Source organism: Struthio camelus, chromosome 1 (assembly GCF_040807025.1).
Source record: "Struthio camelus isolate bStrCam1 chromosome 1, bStrCam1.hap1, whole genome shotgun sequence".
Taxonomy (NCBI): Eukaryota; Metazoa; Chordata; class Aves; order Struthioniformes; family Struthionidae; genus Struthio; species Struthio camelus.
Window position 1 is genome coordinate 55,761,117 of NC_090942.1, and position 21,485 is coordinate 55,782,601.

The following is a 21,485-nucleotide window of genomic DNA, read 5'->3' on the forward strand; positions in this document are numbered from 1 at the left end:
TCTTTTAGGACGTTTTATTTCTGATAGTTCAATATGAAACTCTCGAGTTGACCACCTTTTATCAAGATTCATATTGCGAGATGAGAAATTGCAATAGCTAGATTACTATCAGATCACAATGTTATTTTGTGTCCTTGGGATATATGTGTAACATTAGTGAGGTTTATATCTCCCATTTTGAACTGTTAAATGAGCACTTGCTTTTTCTCCCTAATCAACTTAAGGCTATGATTTGAAGAGCTGTAGCCTGAAGTGCATGCTTAATTCCATTTATTTAGTATTTCATAAAAGTATAGCTATATTTACAGCTCTTGTCCCCTAATTATTACAGGTTCATTCTTTCCTCTCATGCTTCACAAATCCTTACTCAGTCCCAAGGGAAATGATACTGCATACAGTTCTTGTAGTTAAGTTCATATTACAAGACAATCAGGAATGCTTCTTAATGTTTAAATGCTGCTAGGTAACCTGGTCAGGAGAGAGTTCATAAGAATGCATTTCTAAGTACATGTGAACTTTGTATGAGCTATTTAAGATAGTGCTGCATAGCTGTGCTGATTGGTGTTCATGCTGCCAGAGCTCTGGAAGACTCATTTCCTCTTTTGAAGAATATCCCTGTATTTGAAGTGCACAGAACAATCATGGGGTGCAGGCTACTGTCCCGTAAGGCATTGTTTTGTAGCTAGCATCACTGGGTTAGATGACTGTCCTGGAAATGCAATCCTTTAGTCAAGTAGGTGGATTCTAGGGTGTGTGTGTGGGGGGGGGTTGTTTGTTTTTGGAGTTTTTTGGTTTGTGGATGTTCCCTTTCCCCTGTCCAGTAAATTCCGTGTGGGGAGTCACTCAAAGTAACAGTTGCCTCACAGCAGTGTTAGCTGCAGAAATATGTTGCCTGCATGGATTTTGCAATCTGTCATCTTTTCTTGCTGCTATGGAATCTGCCGTTTGGAGACGGTGGGTTGGTAGAGTAACTGAAGGGTGGTTAGGTCAGTCCTTTTTTTGGTTAGTTGAGAGCATGTGTATAGCTCATTTCATACAAGTATTCTTGACTGAGAGCGTCCTGTCTCATGAATGGAGTATATGTATTCTAAGAGTAGAATACATCCGAATAATATGCCTCAAGGAGTATCAGTAGCCGTGCTGGGGTTTGGAATTTTCATTGTTGTTACTGCTAAAGTCTCTCCTGCCTTTTCTCCTTTCAAGGCAGCAAGGACAGGAAGGACAACAGTGGTTGAAATTTTCAGTGGGGTTTCTGTGCTAAGAAATGGCTATGACAGTGTCACATTATCAAAACAGAGTAATTTAACTTTTAGACAGATCAATTCTATAGGCTGATTTGTGCCTTTAAACTATTGACTGGTCCTTAAAATCTACTGCCTCACATTTCATTGAAGAGTTGTGAGAAGCTTGCTTTTTCATTTGACATGTGATGTTATTTAATTAGCGCATTACAGATCTTTAGAAAAGGGGAGAGGAAAAAAAGATGAGGTTATTAAGCACCTTAGGTTCCATTGAGTATTCCCAAATGGCAAATGTCAAAATTGAGATGAAGCTAAGAGATGTTACTTAGCAGCTGTGGGTGTTCTGTCTTGACCACAGATGAGTACATTAAGTGCTTACAGCAGCAGTAAAGTGAGTCTGCCTGGGGAAGGATGTCTAAGGAAGCCAGTTTTCTCCGTAAGATTTGATAATCTCTTCCCCATTCCAACACTGAGAAATCTTCAAACTTCCTGTGTCAGGGATGGGAAGCAACAACCTGACAACAAAACTGATTTTACAAATTGACACTTTCCCGGTGGTAACATCTTTTACTATTTAATATTTTAGGGTTACATTTTGTATTTGATTAATGATAGATAAGCTCTAGTTTTTCTGAACCTTGACATGTTTAAAGAACTTGATACAGGATTACACTGGATTAGTTACTAGATTAGTACGTTAACAGAACTGGAAAAAAATTTTCTAGTGCCTGAGGATAACTTATCAATTTTTTTCTCTGTGCATCAGTCTTAATTGTCCTCTGTGAGCCTTGCACTGTGTTCCCTGCTGAACATTTATTTAGCTGTATTGTGTGCTCTTAGAGTGGTTCTGTAAAGCCCTACTGGCAGCTGCCTCATCTTTTCCTGACTTCAAGATTTCTCATTGCAAACATTTTGAAATCCTATTTCTTCTTGATGCAACTTTTGAACTGTTTTGAATGTTCTGAAATGAAGCTTTTCAGATTGAAAAGAAAGTTAAGGAAATAGAATGTGACAGTTGAAACTTTTGTATAGAAACGCAATCTGAATTGGTGGAAATTTTAGCATTCCTTTTTTTTTTTTTTTTTTAATCAACAAGCTTTGTAGGTGAGAGGAACTTAATTAAAAAATGCATTGCATTCCACTTTCTCCCATTTCTCCCTTAATGCCAATAAATCAAGTGGAATAACTTAAAGGTGTTACTTTTTTTTGACAGGAATTTTAAAATTTTGTCAGTTGCTTAGTGTCCCCTGATGCAGACTTTTGAAAACAAAGAGCCCATACCAGTAGGGGAAGGTTAAGCCTATCAGTGTACCTTAAAGCAGAAAAATAATAGAGTAGCGTCTAATTGAAATTGTATTTGTCTACATTGTTATGTAGTGTATTGCTGAATAAAAACATACAAGTGCTGAAACATACATACCCTCTCTTTTCACTACTCCTACTTCACCCTAAGATATTAAAACTGCCAGCTTTATCTGTTTACATCTAAATTACTTAATTCAACTTGATTTTTTTTTTTTGATCCTGTTAAACTTAGCACACCTTGCACTGTCTTCAAGTGTGTTTCCCTATGTTATCTGCAATGTTTACTGAATAAATGGTGTATCTCACCACATCAGAATGGTAAACAATCAAAAAAAATGAACTCAAGAAGATGCAAAATAAAGCTTTAATCTTGTTAATAGAACAAAGAACCGGGAGTCATACACTTGGAATTCGTATCTCAGAGCTGATAGACATCTGTGTGGCTTGTGTCATATAAATGACAAATTACGTTTCAGAGGCAGAGTCTCATTTTGGTTGCATCAGCTTTCTGCATCCCTGACTGCATGCTTGCCTGAGATGCCAGGCGAGTTGCTTCTTTTTCCAGAAGGAAGGTAGCTAAAGATAAGTTTGCTTATCCCAGTCTAATCTTGTACTATGTGCATGTATTGTTCAGCTTCCAAAGACAAGTGTTATGATTAGAACTCTGTAAATAAAACTAGATCCATAAGTTAAGTCTACTTACAACCAGAAAATCTAAAAGATGGGAAGTCAGTTGATTGCATTTTCTCCAAGGCATGTCTATTTTGCTGAACAGATGTACCTTTCTTCTGTTCGTTTGGTTTTAAGTGGCTTAACGTATTAATAGAAGATACTCTGAAAGTATTACCTTGAAAGGTACCTCCTTCAATTATTGCTTCCCTTGCTGAAGATGTAAAATTCCTTCAGAAGACAGGTGGAATGGTCATCAATACCTTCCAGCGAATGCTCTCTGTTTAGTCATAACATTAAGCCTATTGCTTTGTCAGTTCTTCCTGTTCATAACTTTTGACTCACTAACTGATTTTAGCCGAACTTGAAAAAGGTATAGCAATCAAAGGAATGTCCTGTATGCGTTATGAAAATTGCCAGTTGCATGCAAGTAGAAGGAATTTCAAATCAAATCTTCCCACTGAGGTAAAGACAGTAACTTCTGTTCAGTAGTTGTCAGCTGATCAGTTGGCACATTTTGGACAAGCCAGAGGAGATGCTTTCTTTTCTATTATGAAGGAATTTGACAAGATTAAGTTAAACAGAACAGGAAGAAAGTCCCATTTTCATTGCTTTGTTACTTGTTTGCTATTTTTAATGTGGGAATACATAAAAGCTTCCTGATTTTTGTGTGTGTGTATTTGTTTTTCTGTCTGTTTATTGTTTTTTCTTCCTCCCAGCCACATTTCTGGGCTGACCTGAACTGGGTATGAACAACAATAAAGCTCTTTCATTTTGTCTTTTTTGCCTTTTTTTTTTTTTTTTTTCCTGGCCAACACCGGAAGGCAGCAAGTTTAAGTGCTTACATTGCGTCTTTTGTAGTCATGCTTGTGTTTGTGGTGCTGCTTTTTGTAATTCATTAGTACTGACCTGTCCCAGAAAAGATTCTGTCCAGTAGTAAAAATTAAATTGAGTGTTGACTAGCATCACTTGCACAAATTACTTCAACTATGTTTCAGCCATCCTAAACATAAATTTTGTTTGAAGGACAGAAGGCTCGATCTAGTTATCTGTGTTTATCATGGAAAAAATACAGATCACAGTTCTTCTGTTTATTTCTACCACAGGTTTCATTTCTTGAAATGTATTTAAAAGGTACTAATGATTACACTATTGACTGCTCTGTAATTACGTATTTAATATACTCCCCACACCAGTAGCAGGTCAGCAGCTTGATTAATTCGGAAGTAGTTGCTAATAAAAGCAAACATAAATGGTTTGTTAATGTTAGCAATTGTCCTATATAATATAATACCTAGGAACTGTCAATCATTGTAAAATAGCCTAGGAACTGGGCTCCAACTGACTTAAGCACTGTAAAAAAGCATCTCAACCTCAGTAGTATGGGACATAGGATCGCTTCTGAAAAAAGTGCAACTACAACCTCACAAATGCTTACAGCTCAACAAATGGCAAAAAACTGTTCCCAAATGCAGTCCTTTCCCCATAACTGTATCAAATAAAAGGATAGCTTCATAGTTTCTAAATATACTCTTTCTTAATACTTTTTCCTGGTTTATTTAAAGCAGATATCCAAGTAACTAAAATAATGGATAATCCAACTTTCCGTAGCTCAACACAGTTCTACGACTCATACACATAAAACTCTGGCGGCGTGTGAGTAGGAAGACGTGAGAATGTTATGGAATAAAGTTTGCCACTTAATCTAAAGTAACAAAGTAATGTTAGTAAAAACTAACTTGGTTACCTCCAGGTCACTTGGTAAAAAGCTTAATGTGTACAGATTTATGAGCAATAAAAACAATTTTCTAAATTTCTTTAATAGAGAAGGCTGCTGTATTGAAATCCTTTTAAAGGGATCGGACAATATGGATTTTCCAATATTGTGAGTACCATGAGAAAGTATGATATAATTAACATTTACTATCCACTTAAAAAAAAAAAAAACAAAAAACCCTGAAAATAACATTTCAAATACAATTTCACATTAGGAACTTGTTATTGTCCATGGAACAGAGACAAGATTTCTTTCCCTTTGTCTAATATTCTGTCTGAAAGCTTTGTGTGTTTTTAAGGTCCTTCCACTGCTGAAGAATCTGGTACAGTCCTAAGCTAGGAGTTAAATCAGATCTTTTAATCTGCTTTTTTGTGACACTTATTTTTTGAAGCTTTCAAGAAATAACTGTATAGTTTTATATATGAGGGAATTAGTATTATTCTACATATAACTACTCCTCTGACAGGAAAGCAATGAATAATTAAGAATAAGTAATGAGACTTCTACTTGAAAAGACCAACTGTATATTTCTTTGCAGGATCAGCCTCCTTACCGCATCCATAAAAAGTCTCGTTAGGCAGATAAAGCTTGTAGTGCTCTGTCAGCCTCTAGGAGGTCTGCCTTTCTATTAGCGTGAGTGCTTGACTAATCATATATCTAAACCTAGGAAACCCAAGGCTCTTCTACTGCATGTCCCTTTGTGGGAGCTCTGGTATCTGGTGGTCCTGTGTTGTTTGTTATTGGGGTGGGGGGTTTGGTTGGTTTGCTTGTTTTTGGTCAGCCAGTTCAAGGAGCTTTGATCAAGGCTTTGATCCTACCAAATATATATATCTGATCTAGCTTAGTGCTGTAGTTAAACAGGTAATGTAAGTTGGTATGCAACAAGCTAATCTAACAGAAGCAGTCCTGTGTTTCCTCTTCTGCCCCCCATCTTGTGCTGACTCGAGCATTAAGTGCAGCTTCATGGTGAATGGCATCAGACAACTGATCTGAGCTAAAACTTTTTTCTTCTCCTCTCCACTGGCTGGGTTTTTCTATATTGGCTGGGTTAAAGTAACATCAGTGAGGTTGGTTTTAACTGCTCAGTTCCCTGCTCTGAGTTCACATGCAGCCTCAAACACTTGCATCATGTTCTTGCTTAATTTCATCCATCATACCCAGACATGACTGCATACTATATAATGTAGTATCAACGTTTTATATGGAGTAGATCTAAACTTTGTTGCTAATCTTCAGTCAAAGCTATTAGTAGGAAGAGTTTAAAAAAAAAAATACTTTAAAGAGCTAAGTACAAAAAGATTTTCCCCACAACTGAGTGATTACTTTCAAGACATTCCTCTGGTCCTCTCTGCTTTTGTTCAAATAACTTTGCTTGTCAAAGTGTATAACTGCATTGACACGATGCATTAGGATTAGGCATAAGTCAGTGCTTTGGAACTCAGTAGGGCATATCATGGTTTGCTGCTTGTTTCAGGTGTTGCTCATGCAGATACAAGCAACTGTGTTACTTACAGCTAGCTTGACATTACTTCAGAGCTTATATCTCCTTTCATGGAATTTTAAAAGCGTGGAAAACAAAACAGATGAGAAAATAAATTCTTATATACAGTAACAATTAAATTTGAGATGCTGTGTTTGGTCTCTAGAGAACTTCTCTGGCATTCTGCATACAGCTGGATCATAAAGCTGTTGACTACTCTGCAGATACTGTATTGATGGCTGTAAAAAGGATGAAATACTTTTTGCTGTCAAAAACCTTTGAAAACTATAGTTAAACTATTCTTAATGTCTGTTGCTGTGACTGGAACTCATAAAGAAGCCATCTTGTGTGTGTCCGCTTTCTGCTTCCTTTTCCTTGGTCGTTTTAGCAGAGAATTAATTTGTTAGGTCTTGCAATCTAGGTCTTGCAATCTGTTTGTGTCTGCAGAGCTTTTTTTTTTTTTTTGAGCATAGTTAAGTTGAAGAATACTCTATGCTGTGGTTGCTTACATGATTGGTGATGAAACGTTTCAAGTGCAGCTTGGGTAATATCTTTGGTAATTTTTCTTATGAGTCTTTTTAGGTTTGAGACATGTGGCAAATCTTTGCCTAGCAGTAAATATAGAAAAATAATTGACTGCCCACTGACCAAGGAGAATTTAATCTGCTGCTGTACGCTCTTACTAGGATAAATACATCTTACTCTATTGTATGCTTAGTAGACAAGAAGAAATTGACTGCCATTGAAATCTATTAGAGCGAGACTGCTTATCATTGTAAAAACATGCACTACTGGCATTACCTAGGGTTCTTAGCATATTAATAAAATGGGTTGTCAGTACTGAAAACAGTCATTTTGATTTTTCTCTTGTATCTATTAATGAAAGAATATTAGGTTGCTAAGCTCGTTTTTTCCATCCCTGTCCCTCCCCAGTAGTGGTTTCTTTTGGAAAATATTTAGCCTCAGTTGATAAATGAATAACTGTTTTTGGGCAGAGAGCCACAATTGTCAGTAAAGGTTATTAGCAGTGGCTGACATCTATGGAGTGAGCTGCCTGTGCTTAACAAATGTTTGTGGCACATAGTTCTAACAGTAGTTACAGGTAATAAAGGTTCTGTAAAGTGTAGCTTTTACAAGAAATTGATGCTTCTTTTTCTTCTAATGCTATTTTAAAGACTTATAATATTCAGATGTTGTCTTCCTTTACTTAAACCTCCTTATTACTTCTTTTTAACTTTTGTGAATCTGTTTTCTTGAGTAATTCAAGAGCTACCAACTGTTGCCAATACTCTGTTTGACACTGACCATCCGTGTTGGCCACCTTTCTTCCTCCCCGCCTCATTTAATCACAACAGCCTTGTAGCAGATACAAGTATTTGAATACGTACGTATCGGATATGGTCGGACAGAACTTCCCAGGCTGTGGAAGACTTGGATTAGGCAGCTGGAGGTGCCCTGCCTGAATGGGTTGCTGTTCTCAACAGTTTCCCTCGGTCCTTTTTTTACCTTCTTTTAACCCAGTTCCATGAAATAGTTCAAAAAGTTCAATACAAAATAGAAACAGTTATTAACAAAAAAAAAAAAATGACAGGGCAGAGAGGGGCAGAAACCTAGAGTGCAGGAATGTTGGATCAAAAAGTGTGGAAAGCTTTTAACTTGATTCTGTTCCTGTCAGAAGAGTTTATCCCTACAGTTCAGTGGTATTGAAATTTGAACTTGTATATGGGGATATCTATTTGGTAGGTTGGAAACATTAAAATGTTATGTATATGTAGATCATTGTCCTATTACAAATAACTCAGCAATGTATTTAAATGAACTTTTTAAAATTGCATGCTTTATTTGACCTTGGGTTTTTTTTCAGTTTTATTATCAAGATGTCTTCTAGTAACAGAGTTTCCTTTCCTAGTTCAATTTGCACACCATTTCAAATTCCATATTGTCTTTAGTTTAAATCTGAGAATTCTTCTTGTGTATCTTTGGTGGCATGTGACTTCTCAAAAAATAATTTAGGAGCCAAAAACAAATCCATAACTTCAGGCATAAAACAGTCTACATTTAATGAAAGTTCAGTTCCATCTGTTGCAGTAGATTGGATGACTCTATTATCATATCGCCAAAGTGACATGGAATATAAAACAGACTGAGTAAGAAAGATGGTTTGTTCATGCTTGCTTTAAAATTCACGTACTTCATTAGTAGGAAGGGGAAAAAATAATATTCAAATTATATCAATTTATTTTCATTTGAAAAAGTAGTAAGGACTGTGGCACTTTTAAAATAATCTTTATTTAAAAAAAAAAAAAAAGCAGAGACTAAGTATGTCACACCAGCGTTTAACACCTTTGCTTTCAGCACAAAATTTGAAGACTGTGTGACTCTCCAGCTTGTGTTTGCAGAGGTTCCTCTGTCTCTTCTAGATGGTAACAAAGTTGCAGGGTAAATATGTTTGACAGAGGACGTACATGTTGTGTCTTCATACGTGTGTAACTTCATAAACGAAGAGGCGTTGTACCTTGGTGTGCAGTCGGTCTGCTCCCATTTTCACACCCATTCTCAGTGGCATGCCACGGTAGTGATTCTATTTTTAGCTGGTTGCCAGGCAGACTTGTACGTGCCTCCTGGTGGTGGCTCAGCCTCAAGTCACGGATTGGTTTGTGCAAAATAATCTTTGCAACCAATGGGAGCATCCATGCAAATGTCCCGCAGTGGCTGGCCTCCAAGGGAGGCGTGGGTTCTGCTGCTGAGGGAGCTGCTGAGGGGGCAACATGGCTGTGGGGGACTTCCTTCTGGGTATGTTCTCTACACTTACAAAAAGAAAATTCATCATTTCATGTAAAAATAAGTAAATAGGCTTCCTGCCCCCCAACTCTAAAAATTACCAAGTTTTAATTAGAGGAAATTATAAAACATCTGGTTCTTTCAGAAATGGAAGGCTTGCCTCCTTGAATCAGATTTAAGAAACTTGGTAGTTTAGCAGTGACTTCTGTATGTGGAAGTTCTTATTCAGCCAAGTACAGTAAGCAAACGCAGCAGGTGCAACGTCGCTTCCTAAGAAAGGATATATTTCCTAGGGAAAATATAGGTCATGGTTTATAAAACAGCAAGTTCCCACAGTTAACTAATCAGCTGGTATTTTACTTGCATTTTAAATTATTCCCCCTTTTTTTTTTTTTCGCTACAGAGAAAATATTGTTGCATTAAAAATTTCTAAAACATGTTTGTATGCATTGTAAACACGAGCTTTTCAATGTAGCATCACCTTTTTTTTTTTTTTTCTTTTGAAGCGAGTTTTCTTCCCATGTTTAATTCCAGCATCTGACAAGTGACCTCAGAGTGCCACTGATAGTGACATCGGACTTTTGAGATGAGCTGTCTGATGCTAAGTTGCAAGCGTTTGAAAGTCAAGGTTACATCACTACGGTTAGGTGCCTATGTAATACATGAACTAATTTAGAAAAGACTTTACAGAATGTTATGGGTAAACATATCAATTTTTCATTAGAACCATGTCATTCTGCATTTTATCGAAATGAAGATACAGAGAGATCTAGCTTAAAAATAATGTAGTTCTACATACATTAATGATGTACTACAGTTGTAGTTTGAATTAACACCGGTAAAAGAATCAATGCTGTATTTTTGTAATGCATAGAAAAACTTACATGAATGAAACAACTTACATTATTTTTCTAATTTTTTTATTTGTTTTTTTTCAGAATTTGTCAGTTTTTTGGCCTGCATGTATGTGAATAATTCCAGGTTGTTCATGTTTTAATTTTGGGAATATTAGAAGATAAATTTTTAATTGGGTTGTGGCAGTAAATGTCCTGGAATCATTATCTCCAGCTGGTATTTAAGGATAATGGTAGTTGTTATTCCTGTGCCAGAGAGAGGGGGCATAATGTGTTGTACTATTTAAACTGTATATAATAAAAATATCTCACAAACGTATCTTAAAATGTACTAATTCAACTTTATAAAAATAGATTAAAACAAATTTTGTGTAGAAAAAACACGCTTAATGCTTTACCTTGTTGTAAACATCAGTCTCTAAGAATGTTCAGCTTTGCTTTTACAGAAATTTGACACAGCAGTACTTGTTTTGCGCTTGGGGATCTCACAGCTGAATTGAAAGCTGATGTTTTGAGTTGTTGATAAAAGTTGAAATCCACAACACTTGTGGGAAGTAAGAAAGCACAATATCTACCACTGTTGCTCTGGCCGAGTTCCACCCAAACAATTTTGTTGGTTTAATGATCTAAATAGCTGTTAAAATTAGCTTCCAGAAAAAGACAAAGCTCTCTCCTGTTCTAGGAGAGCAAGCTTTAGAGCTTAATTTTCATGTGTTAATAAGCTGATCATTTTTAGTCACTTGAATCGATTGTATGAGGCTACATGGAATATATATATATATTTTTTTTTTTTTTTTTAATTAAAGTTGTACGGGAAGGATGCTCTCTCCTTTTTCTTTCTCCCATCTTCAAAAATAGGATTTATTTTATGTATAGTAGTTACCAAGGCATAAGCTGATGGACCATGTAAGGCCCAGTTCTGCAAAACCATTAACGGTTGAAAGATCTTAGTTGGGTAAACGGACCTTACGTGAAGCAGTTGCCATGCCTTGTGGGAGAAAAGTTCTAGAACGTTAGTGTTCACATGAGTATGTGGAATGGGTTCGTGAGCCAACGTTGGAGGTGGTATGTTGATCAAGTAAACTATCCCAGTGTGTACAACTAGTTTGAAACAATACTGTAAATTTACTGTGGTTTACCAAGCCTATAACCATGTATTTAGGTGCATTTTTAGTAGGCGCACACACATCGCACATATGGGCTTAATGCTTTAGTGAACTGGTTCTTCAAAAGGCAGGGTGCATGGTTGGGGGAAAATTCTTCCTGCTTTCGAGGCAGAAGTCGTATTTGCATTGGTGAAGAAGAGTTTTTGATGCCTCTGATGGAACGCTGGAAAAGTATAGACGCTGCGTAGTATTTGAAGGGAGAAAAGGTTAACAGCCGCAGTACTTAACCCAGGTTGACTTTCAGCAGTTTTTTGATTCAACATTTAACATCACAGAAATTTTGTAGCCTTGTAAACTCATTTTAGCCTAAAAGTGTTCTTGCATGTTATTTAATCTTAATCAGAATTGACCTTTAATCAGAATATCTATTGAGACTATATTCCTGTTTGTTGTAGTCATAGGTTAATGTTTCTGTGAAGCTCTAGGTCTTAAAACAAAATAAAGCCTTTTTGTTTCTGGTAGTTCACCAGCTTTTTGGAAAAATTTGTTAGTTTAATACAAACTTTGCTTGTTTGTACAGTGGGCCCCCTTGTTTGTTTTCATACCCTGGCTGAATTCTTGCCGATGGCCTCATGGGTTTTTGTTGCTGGGTAGGATTTAAAGAGCTGCGGTCTGATTGGTTGCCATACAGTAGCTTCTTAGAGCCAATCAGATAAGGTATTTGAATTCTTTCCCAGTACAATAACAATGAAAGGGTTGCTGACTAATTTTTCCTATGGGGAGATTATATAAACGGAGGGTATGGCTGTAGCAGGCTCCCTCTTGGGTGTGAATGAAAAATTACAGGATTCTGCTACGGAAGAAAATGCTGTTTGTTTCTTAAATGGCAAACTACCAAACCACTTTACTTAGATACTGGATATTAAATATTTTAAAAAGTTTAAAAGAAGTTAAAGGTTTAATAACAATGAATTCTATTTTGCTGGAAGTATATTAGATGAAATAGAATGCAGATGTATTTTTTTCTCAGAAAATAACACAGTTTTTCTTCAATTTGTTCAGTTAACATTAACATAATTTTAGCCTGAAAGGGAAGAAACTGACCCAAATCATGTGCTGTGCTAGAAGAAATTTTCATTTCACTTGTCACTGATTGTGTTTATTACCTCTTAAAAATGAAGACAGTTTTGTGTGGTTTTTAATAGGCTTGTGATGTACATCTTGCATTTAGTCAGATAAGTCAACTTAAATTATGTTGGTGATAGAAAATAAACTATTGTTTCAGCATGTGTTCTGTAAGAATAGATCACAAATTTGGGAGGTTTTTGTGTGAAAATTAACTATGGGGTTTTTAATTATTGATGACTAATATTAATGTTGCTGTTGATGGTTTCAATTCATAACTACTTTTTATGAGCCTTTTCTTAAAAGGTAGTTTCTATTCATTACATTATTCTCTGTGGCTCTCCATCTAGAACAAAGTACTCCTGACCATTTGTTGTCTCAATTTTCCCAATCTGGCTGTGCTAAATTTTAACTAGATGTACATATTTGGGCACTGATTTTCATGATCAGAGGGGAAAATCTTGCTTTACTTCTTGTGTTTTGGCGAATGTTTTACAGTTGCGGTGCTTTTGGCTTGCACTGCGTACATTCTAGGAATCCTGTGCACATGCTGTTCTAGACTGATTATATTATGCAAAACCCATTGTGTGCTATTGTTCAGATTCCAGCTTTTTTTTTTCCCCCCCTACATTTCCATGACCTTCTCTTTGTCTGTTGCCTGTTACCAGGCAGGATTCAGATAACTGCCTGCTGATTGGCTAACTCTTTGAGCTGCTCTTGGGCTGCTCCTATGAGCAGACGATTATAGGTTAATCCATAGCAGCTATGCTAATTCCTTGCTTTGTTTGCTTTAGAGCCGCGATCTCTTTGCAGAATAAAAAAAAAAATGTAGGGAAGAAAAAGGAAGACTCTCTAATTGGCTGAAAGAGGAGTCCTTCGTGTATTCCTACCTACATTGGCCCGTTTGGGTTTTGCCATGTACGTTTGGTCATGAGAAAGAAATCTGCAATTATGATTGGAGAGAGGTTCCTGATGGTGTGCTTCTCTCTCATGCTGAAGTATATATCGCTTTCAAGATTAAAATGAAAAAGGAGAAGGGAATTATCGTAAGTGATATTTAAACAAATATGCGCAGTGTTTCTGTGTGTTAGTGTTTCAAAATTGATTATCATTTCAGTGAGCTTTATTTAAAAAAACAAACAAACAAAAAATTATTTACTGAATTTAACCCTTGTACGCTTCCCTGTATAGGCAGGATTCGTTTTATACTCTTAACATACAAATGTCTTCCCTTGAAATAAAAGATGCCCTTTCAGTGGCTTGGCACCTGTGCTACCTTGTTTCTTTGCTGCAAGCTGGTCATATCGTGCCTAAAAACTGTGGAAAATGCCCAAGCTTCGCATGAGGGAAGCCTACAGCATGTGTAGGCAAACTCTGCGTTAATTCTTAAATGTGTAAGGAGACTATTTAGATAAATTCTTTTAAAACTAAAACTGTTTTACTTGTGCAAGACTAAAATGAATGCATCCTAGACTTACTCTCTGAAAGGCTACCTCCTTACCCCTTTTTAAGGATGGAAGGCAGATATTACAAGATGACTGCTGATTGGCTTGCACCGATATGACCAAACCTTCTGAAATGGTGACTGATTTATTTTTTTTCTTGTTTTACTCAGCTCTTACGTGAGATCTGTTACTTGGCTGCAGTGTGCTCCCTTGTGGGTATGGCTGGAAGTTAAATGCCTTAAGTCTTGTCTGCAGTGATACATGATATTTAATTGTTTGCTAGTGTTTAATTTTCATCTTTTAATCTCTTCTATGTGTACAGTTTTGTCATTTATAATAGGTTTTATTGGATGCTCTTTGGTTGCAAAAGACAATTTGTGTGCGTGAGTCGAAAATAGGCATATATTGTTTGAAGAACCATCTAACAGTGGAATTTTGCAAGGAGCTTTTTTCTTATGGGTTCATCATAGAACTGTATTAGAGCTTTGTTTTTTAAACTAGATCTTGGATAATATCAAATTTTAAAAGTAGACATCACTTTGAAGTACATTAGAAAAAATTGATTCTTTTTTTTTTCTGTTGTAAGAAAAGAGTAAAGATGCATCAATATAAAATAGGTATTCTGATGTTTGGTTGCAAAAGACTTATTGGCAACAGCGAAAAGGAAGTGTCTTTCATTTTACTCTGTATTTGCTCTATTTTATGTTATGTTAAAAATATGAAAGATACAAATTATTAAGGAGATTAGAGCATGTAAGTATATTTTCAGTTTTGCTTACTCTGCTTTTAAGTTTCTGTGATTACAAAAGCATGAACCATTTATGAACTTTAAATTGTGAATACTTTATTAATCTAAAGTAGCTTTTGGTCACAGCAAAAGTAGGATTTTGAATTTTGTAACTTAAAGACTTTACAATTTTGGGTGATATTCACAAAAGAGTGTTGTAGTCAAGGAGAAAATACTCATTTCTCTAATTACAATACAAAGGCCCCTTATCCTAGGACTGCTTTTCAAGGAAGGCTCTCTTGCTAACTGATCCCTGTTATGATCTCTTGAAGTTGTTCGAGGTTAGCTGAACTTGGGACTTCCTAATTTTTTTCAAATTGACTCTGAAAGAGATACTTCTGTGGCTACATATATTTTGTAGGGGTTTATATGCATGGAACTGAAATGTGCTGATCATGCCATATTATGCGACAGCCTGATAAATACTTTTCCAGTGCTGTGAAAAAACTTACTTTTCATTTTAAGCTCTTGGGAAGAAGGAAGAGAGATGCTTTCAAAAACTGCACACATGCTTCTGAAATATTTTGATGTTTTCATATGCTTCTGTTAACTTCAGGTCAGGACTAAAATTACTGTATTAAATGTATTCCTTTCTGAAGGAGTTTAAAGATGCTGAATTTAGCATGTAGACAGCATTGGAAAGATATTAACAAGTCATCTAGAATTTGTATGTCATCTAACTTGAAATAGTTATGTGATGAGAGGACACTTTCTGGAAAAAAAAAAAAAAAAAAAAGTAAGCTGTTTCTTTTCAAATCAATGTTTTTATAGGTGCTATGTTTTGCTCCCACTAGTGGCAATGTGGTAATAAACAATCTTGTTCAGAACCTCTTGTTCAGACTGGCAGAAATGCATCTCTTGAAGGTATTACTGAGAATCTGAACAGAGCTGGTAACAGTCTTTGTGAAGATTTGCCTTATCCACTTCTGAGGTGTTGTTATTTAAGCACCATTGATTACTCAAATATGAAGATTAAAGATAGTCATGCAGAAGAGAACTGAAATAATGTGTAAGGGAATCTGAATGTTATGTTAATTGGAAAAAGAAAACAAGGAAAAAAAAATTTTTTTTTAAATCATATCCCTTTCATTTTGCCCGTATATTTTTACAGCCTCAGGTTATGTTGACCAGGTATAACGGAAGCCTAATCAGTATTTCATGATTGTGAGGTTTAGCCTTTATCTTGATCATTGAATTCATATACCTGACTTTAGTATCTTGGAATATTCTATTTGGGAATGCAGAAGCGTTAAATAATGTTGTTCAGAAAAGCTTGTTTATGACGAAACTAGGAAGGATCCAGCAGAGGACTACCAAAATGATCAGGAGCCTAGAGCACACCTCCTCTGAAGAGCAGCTTGAGGGAGCTTGACGACTTTAATTTGCCAAAGAAAAGGCAACAGAGGCAATGTAATAGCTGCTTAATAGTTGAAGGCCAAGTTGGTGCAAGAAGGGTGGAGCCAAACTGTTCTTGTAGTGTTGGGTGGTACAACGGAACAATGGCCATGAGTTGTGTCTCCTCTAAAACCTTTGAATTTTAAACTTTGATTTTACCTTCACTCAGATCAAACTACATTCAAAAGATCTTTTATGCTGCAGAACTCTAAACCAAACAAGCAAGTATGGGAAGTTTAGGTTGGGCATTAGGGGGAAAAAAATTTCACAAGGAGGATAAATGCAGCACTGGAACAGGTTACTCAAAGGTTGTGGAATCTCTGTTTTGTAAATGTGTCTTTTAAAGACCTGGCTGTGCAGAATTACAGCTGATCTGATCTAGTGTTGGTGATAGTCCTGTCTGAGTGGAAAGCTGGGTTAGATGATCTCCAGAGGTCTCTCCCAATCAGTGTTTCTGTGATTGTTCATTTCCTGTTGGTAAGTAACTGTAGCTGCATCTGAAGTTTGGGGTGATATATCCTGCCCCGTGGTCTTTTCCTTAATCATTCAGTGAGATCTGGGAGACCTATTAAAGCATAACGTGGCTTCTTCACAGCGTGCGTATTTCTTTCTGATGGAAAGTCCAGTTTGTGGGGAGGATGGTGATTGTTTACATTTCATCCTGGTATACAACCAAAGGATGGCCAAAGTGCATTCCCATACCTAGGAGTGGAAAGTACTCTCTCCTCCAGTTCTAGAATATATTGCTTGTTTGGTTTAGAGTTCTGCAGCATAAAAGATCTTTTGAATGTAGTTTGATCTGAGTGAAGCTAAAATCAAAGTTTAAAATTCAAAGGTTTTAGAGGATATTTTCAATTTCAATTGAATGTTCTTGTTGTGCAGATTACAAGTTCTTGCCTTCCATTTTTATACTCTTAAATTGCAAAAGATGTTTTTAATTTGTTGCTTTTGCTTTGCTGCTTAGCTCTTACATAAATACGTAAAACATTAAGTTACATCACATTTGAAATAATTTTTTGTTGTTGTTGAATAAGACAAGCCCAGGGTCTCGTTGGTCTCATTCCTGTAAAATTGTTATGCAGATATATTATTTGACACCTGTAGAATATCACCATACATCAGAATTCCGCAAATCATGCCCTTACCCCCAAGTATACTTCTCTGTCACATCTAGAATTTTGCAGTAAAGGAACTTATTATCCTAAATCCTTTAGAACAGTTTTAGCAAACTATTGTTACTGCTGTCAACCTCAGGACTAATGGATTGAGCAGGCTGTCAGTGAAAGTAAAGGCTGGGGCTTTTAAAAATAGATTTGACATCAGATATCAAAAAGGTTTGTTGTCATTGCTATGAAGCATAGCTCAGACTTAACGGAATTCCTTTATATTGATCGACTTTTGGTAGTACATTAAAGGTGTTGCCTTGAACTCAGCTACCATTTTACGCTGCCTACCGTTCTACACAACCACTCTCCAAAGTCACTACCTAAAGTTAGGAACAGCTAAGTAGTTGGTTAATCGGCTCATGAACAGCTACAGCCTTATATAATGTGATTGTATTAGCTTGATCTGGAAGAGATGATGGTGCCTTTCCTCAGTTGATGCAGCTTAATCTGCCCTAAACCCTTAAGCCTTTGATTCTCACAGCTAAAACGGTGCACCTGGTTGGTAAGGATAAGTATATTAAAAGTCTGGCACCTTAATAATTTTAAAACAAATAATCTATATAATTCATGCTTTCCTATTAACAAGTACACAATGTGGTACAAATTGCATTTATTTTTTAAATAGTATTTTGGTGTCAGCCTTTCAACCTTCTTCTTCCGTAAAGGTATTGTAACGATATTGCAGATACTTGTGTTAATAACACATGATGGAATCTCTCAAACTGGGAGTTTGGGACTTACGGGAGAGATTGACATAATTGAAAGTTCTAGACCTACCTGTTTGGTTGGATACTTGAATTTTTATAATATCAGGTTTCAATCAAAAAACTTAATTTTACATCCCACCTGAAAAATTAGAATATAGTAGTTAATCATCAGTTTCTCAGCACTGTGAATGAAAGCGTATTGGGGAAAGCTAGAAAATAAACTGTTAAATACTGAAAATGCATCTTCTGCATAATAATTCTGCTATTTCATGGGTATAAACATTTGTAATGAATGTCTTTAAGGTATAGAGTGATTCTTCTTGTCTTAATTAGATATTGCTATGTATGATCTTTTAAAACTGAGTCTTAAAAGGAGAGTAGATGATATTCCCAAAAATAAGTTTAAATTAGTTCTGGAATTCTAATGACATTTTCTTTTTTTGTATGAGGAGGAGTTTAATGGAAACAAATACAAGAAGATGTATTTAAGCAAAATTATAAACATTTCACCTTCCTAGGTAATGCTGGCTTTAACTCCATTTATTAATTGATTTTTAGTGAGCTTTAAAGGTAGAATTTCCAAGCATCTGCTTGTAATTTTTCTTACTATTTGCAAGAGTAACCGGCATGAATAAAAGGACACGGAAGGCAAGAAATTCAGGAAGTTGTTAAACTGAGCTACAGAACTGCAGGTTTTATGAGCACAAATAGTTAAGTCTTAGTAAAAGACAAGTTTGCAAATTGGACAGAAGTGCTCTTAAAAAGTTCATTTAACAGTTGTATGAATATGGAGGATGAAGGCCTATTTTTTTTATCTACGTAGAGGAAAAAATGCATCTTAGCCATGATACTAATTAAGAAATTCTTTCAAGTTATCGAAGTTTTCTGTAAGTAACTTGATATCAATTTTTTTTACTGCTCATTTCAGGATTTCTTAATCTGTTTAAAACTCTTGAAAGTACTTTGTTTTAGAAGAGCCAAATAACTTTAAGCTGATAGGCAAGAACATTTCTTGCCTCTTTAGGAGAAAAGAGGGTGCTGGCTCTGAAGTCAGCCCAGTACCTGTTTCCCAGAAACCTCAGCAAGTGGCTCTGCTATAATAATACTGTGAGCCTACTGGTCTAAAATGGTTTGTCGTCATACTGCTATTTAATGTAATTAAAATAATAGTGTGAATCCAGTGATCTTTACATAAATGTATTTGTTCAGCATATATAGCGGATTTTTTGTGGTGGATAAGGACAAAAGAAATGTGTTTTGTCTGGTGTTTCCTCTTTTTTTTTTTTTTTAAGAAGTTAATAGTTAAACCAGTTTGCTTTAAAGTATGCTAAATGCAACTTACAGCCACGCTTTTTCTTTGGAACGCTTGTAATAAGCTGTATCGTCACAATTCTTATTAAATTTTTTTTTTAAGGGTCAAGATGGATAGCACAGATGAACCTCAGAAAAAAGTCTTTAAAGCACGAAAAACAATGAGAGTAAGTGATCGACAACAACTTGAGGCTGTTTATAAGGTTAAAGAAGAGCTTTTGAAGACAACTGAAATAAAACTGTTAAATGGAAAGCATGAGAATGGAGATTCTGATTTAAATTCCCCTTTAAGCAATGCAGACTGTGTGGAGGACAAAAGGGAAGTTAATGGCCTAGTGGATTTGTGTCTCAACTCTGAAGAAGGAAGAAGAGATTCTGAGGAAATTACTGATGGCAAAAGTCCTGAAAGTAGGGCAGAGAACATAGTCAATGATCTAGAATCTAAACCTCACGCGTTATCTCCAGAGAATGTTTTTGCTGAGCAAGATCAAGATACAGATGATATAGCTTTAGCCTGTGAGGCTGAAAACAGAGTGCTTGTTAGTAATAAAAACAACTTCCATGAAGAAAATAATACAAAAGATCATTTGGACCAAAGAAAGAGTGACATCCCATCAGAAGGGGAAAGTAAATTAAGCTGTGATATTAGTGACTCTTCTGAAGAGAGAAGTGAAACAAATGACTTAACTATTAGTTCTGATTTACCGGTTGAAGAAAAGAAGGCTGAAGAAGTTACCGTTGAAGATGCTGTTGGAGAAGAGGCGATCTCTAGCAGTATGGAAGCCGACCAGGAACCAAAGGATGAAGGGGATGACATTGCAGATCTTTCAGAAACCACCGTTGAGAAGACAATAGATGAGCCAAGTGAGAGTATCGTGGAGAATACAGACTCCATGGAAACAGATGAAATTATTCCAATTTTGGAAAAATTAGCCCCTGCTGAAGATGAACTAAGCTGTTTTTCTAAAAGTCCTCTGCTTCCAGTGGATGACGCAGCCCCAGATTTAGAAGAGAAAATGGACAACTCTTTGGGTTCACCATCCAAGCAGGAAAGCAATGAAAGTCTGCCTAAAGAGGCTTTCTTAGTACTGTCTGATGAAGAGGATCCTTGTGATGAGAAGGAAGAAGGTCCTGAAGTGATACTAACAAACAAGTCAAGTCTTCCAGGTAAGACTTGTTTAAATTGGTCGTTTTGATTAAGTCTTGGATTTTGTTCGTTCCTCACTTAGAACAGCACGCTTGTGACACGTTTCGAAGTTAATAACTGACAATTTCAGTCTTTCAGGTATATTTTGGCTGGATTATGTGGATTTTTACTTCAAAGAACTGCATTGAAGTAATGAATTTTAGGAGCATGTGAAATTCAGATGAATATTTTTGCAACTGATGGTGATAAGACACATTCAATGATGAGCTCTTTAACTTTTACCAGAACTTCACCAGTGTGAGCATTTATTCTTTAATTAGCTTTGCAAGCATCAAATATACAACATGGAAAGCATTAAAAACATATTTTAGTATAGACAAAGCTCTAAGTGCAGCAAAAAGGAGATAGCCAACAGCTGTTAGCAGCACCTTACCCTGGCATCAGTTAAAGGAGTAAGATTAGCTTTGACTTTTGCCATACTAATTCTTGATTGTTTTTCTCACCCCCTTCCATTCCTAAAAAGATGAACAAGAACTATTAAAATAAGTTGGATTACTGTCATACACAAGTAATCAATAAATCTAACAGTATTTCTGATGATACCCTTCGTTTCATCTGTTTCTCTCTGCAACTAATTTAACTTGAGGATGCTTTTCTGACAAAATATGTTAGTAGTACTGTATGTTACAAAGGGGGGACACACCACGTGGGACACTGTTTCCAAATTCGTGCACTGTCATAGTATTGCCACATCCACAGCTAAAACAGCAATTAATATCCTTAATTCATTCCTATTCTTTCCTTTTTTTTCTAGTTCTCGCTCTCAGGTGGTTGCAGGAAATACTAGAAACAGTTTACCAACCGTAGCTTTTTTTTCTTGCTCATATAAGCACATGTTCACAAGCCTAACAAAAGGCAGTCTTATCCACCAGTCTTATGTGGTCTTACAATTTGAGGGATGGAGTTTGAGAGCCGGAAAGAAGAAATGCCCCCTCCCCAGTTGTCTTGTTATAGATTGTTTTTTCTCCTGCTCTTTACAAATTAGAGGGATGGAAGAAGAGGAAAGAAGAGTGATTGCCAGGCATAGTACAGGACTATTTGTGGGAAAATTGTATTCTTTTATTATTATTCTTGAGGGGAAGAAAGGGTTTCAGCTTTCTTTGACACTCGGATAGTAAGAACGAAAACA

The 21,485-nt window shown here is 36.1% G+C and overlaps 1 protein-coding gene across 22 annotated transcripts in view; it reads left to right on the forward strand.

Annotated features, from left to right (window-relative positions):
• ATF7IP (activating transcription factor 7 interacting protein) overlaps window positions 1–21,485 on the forward strand; it is a 109,746-nt gene that overhangs the window by 34,725 nt on the left and 53,536 nt on the right. For 17 of the 22 annotated variants that reach the window (XM_068940065.1, XM_068940108.1, XM_068940144.1 and 14 more), the window contains exon 2: window positions 19,253–20,316. In XM_068940065.1, the coding sequence (XP_068796166.1) occupies window positions 19,260–20,316 (1,057 nt within the window). In that variant the 5' untranslated portion in view covers window positions 19,253–19,259. Of the gene's footprint in view, window positions 1–13,289; window positions 13,385–13,958; window positions 14,000–18,290; window positions 18,357–19,252; window positions 20,317–21,485 lie in introns of those variants that run through there. The other 5 variants (XM_068940134.1, XM_068940052.1, XM_068940098.1 and 2 more) reach the window with 4 other exon arrangements.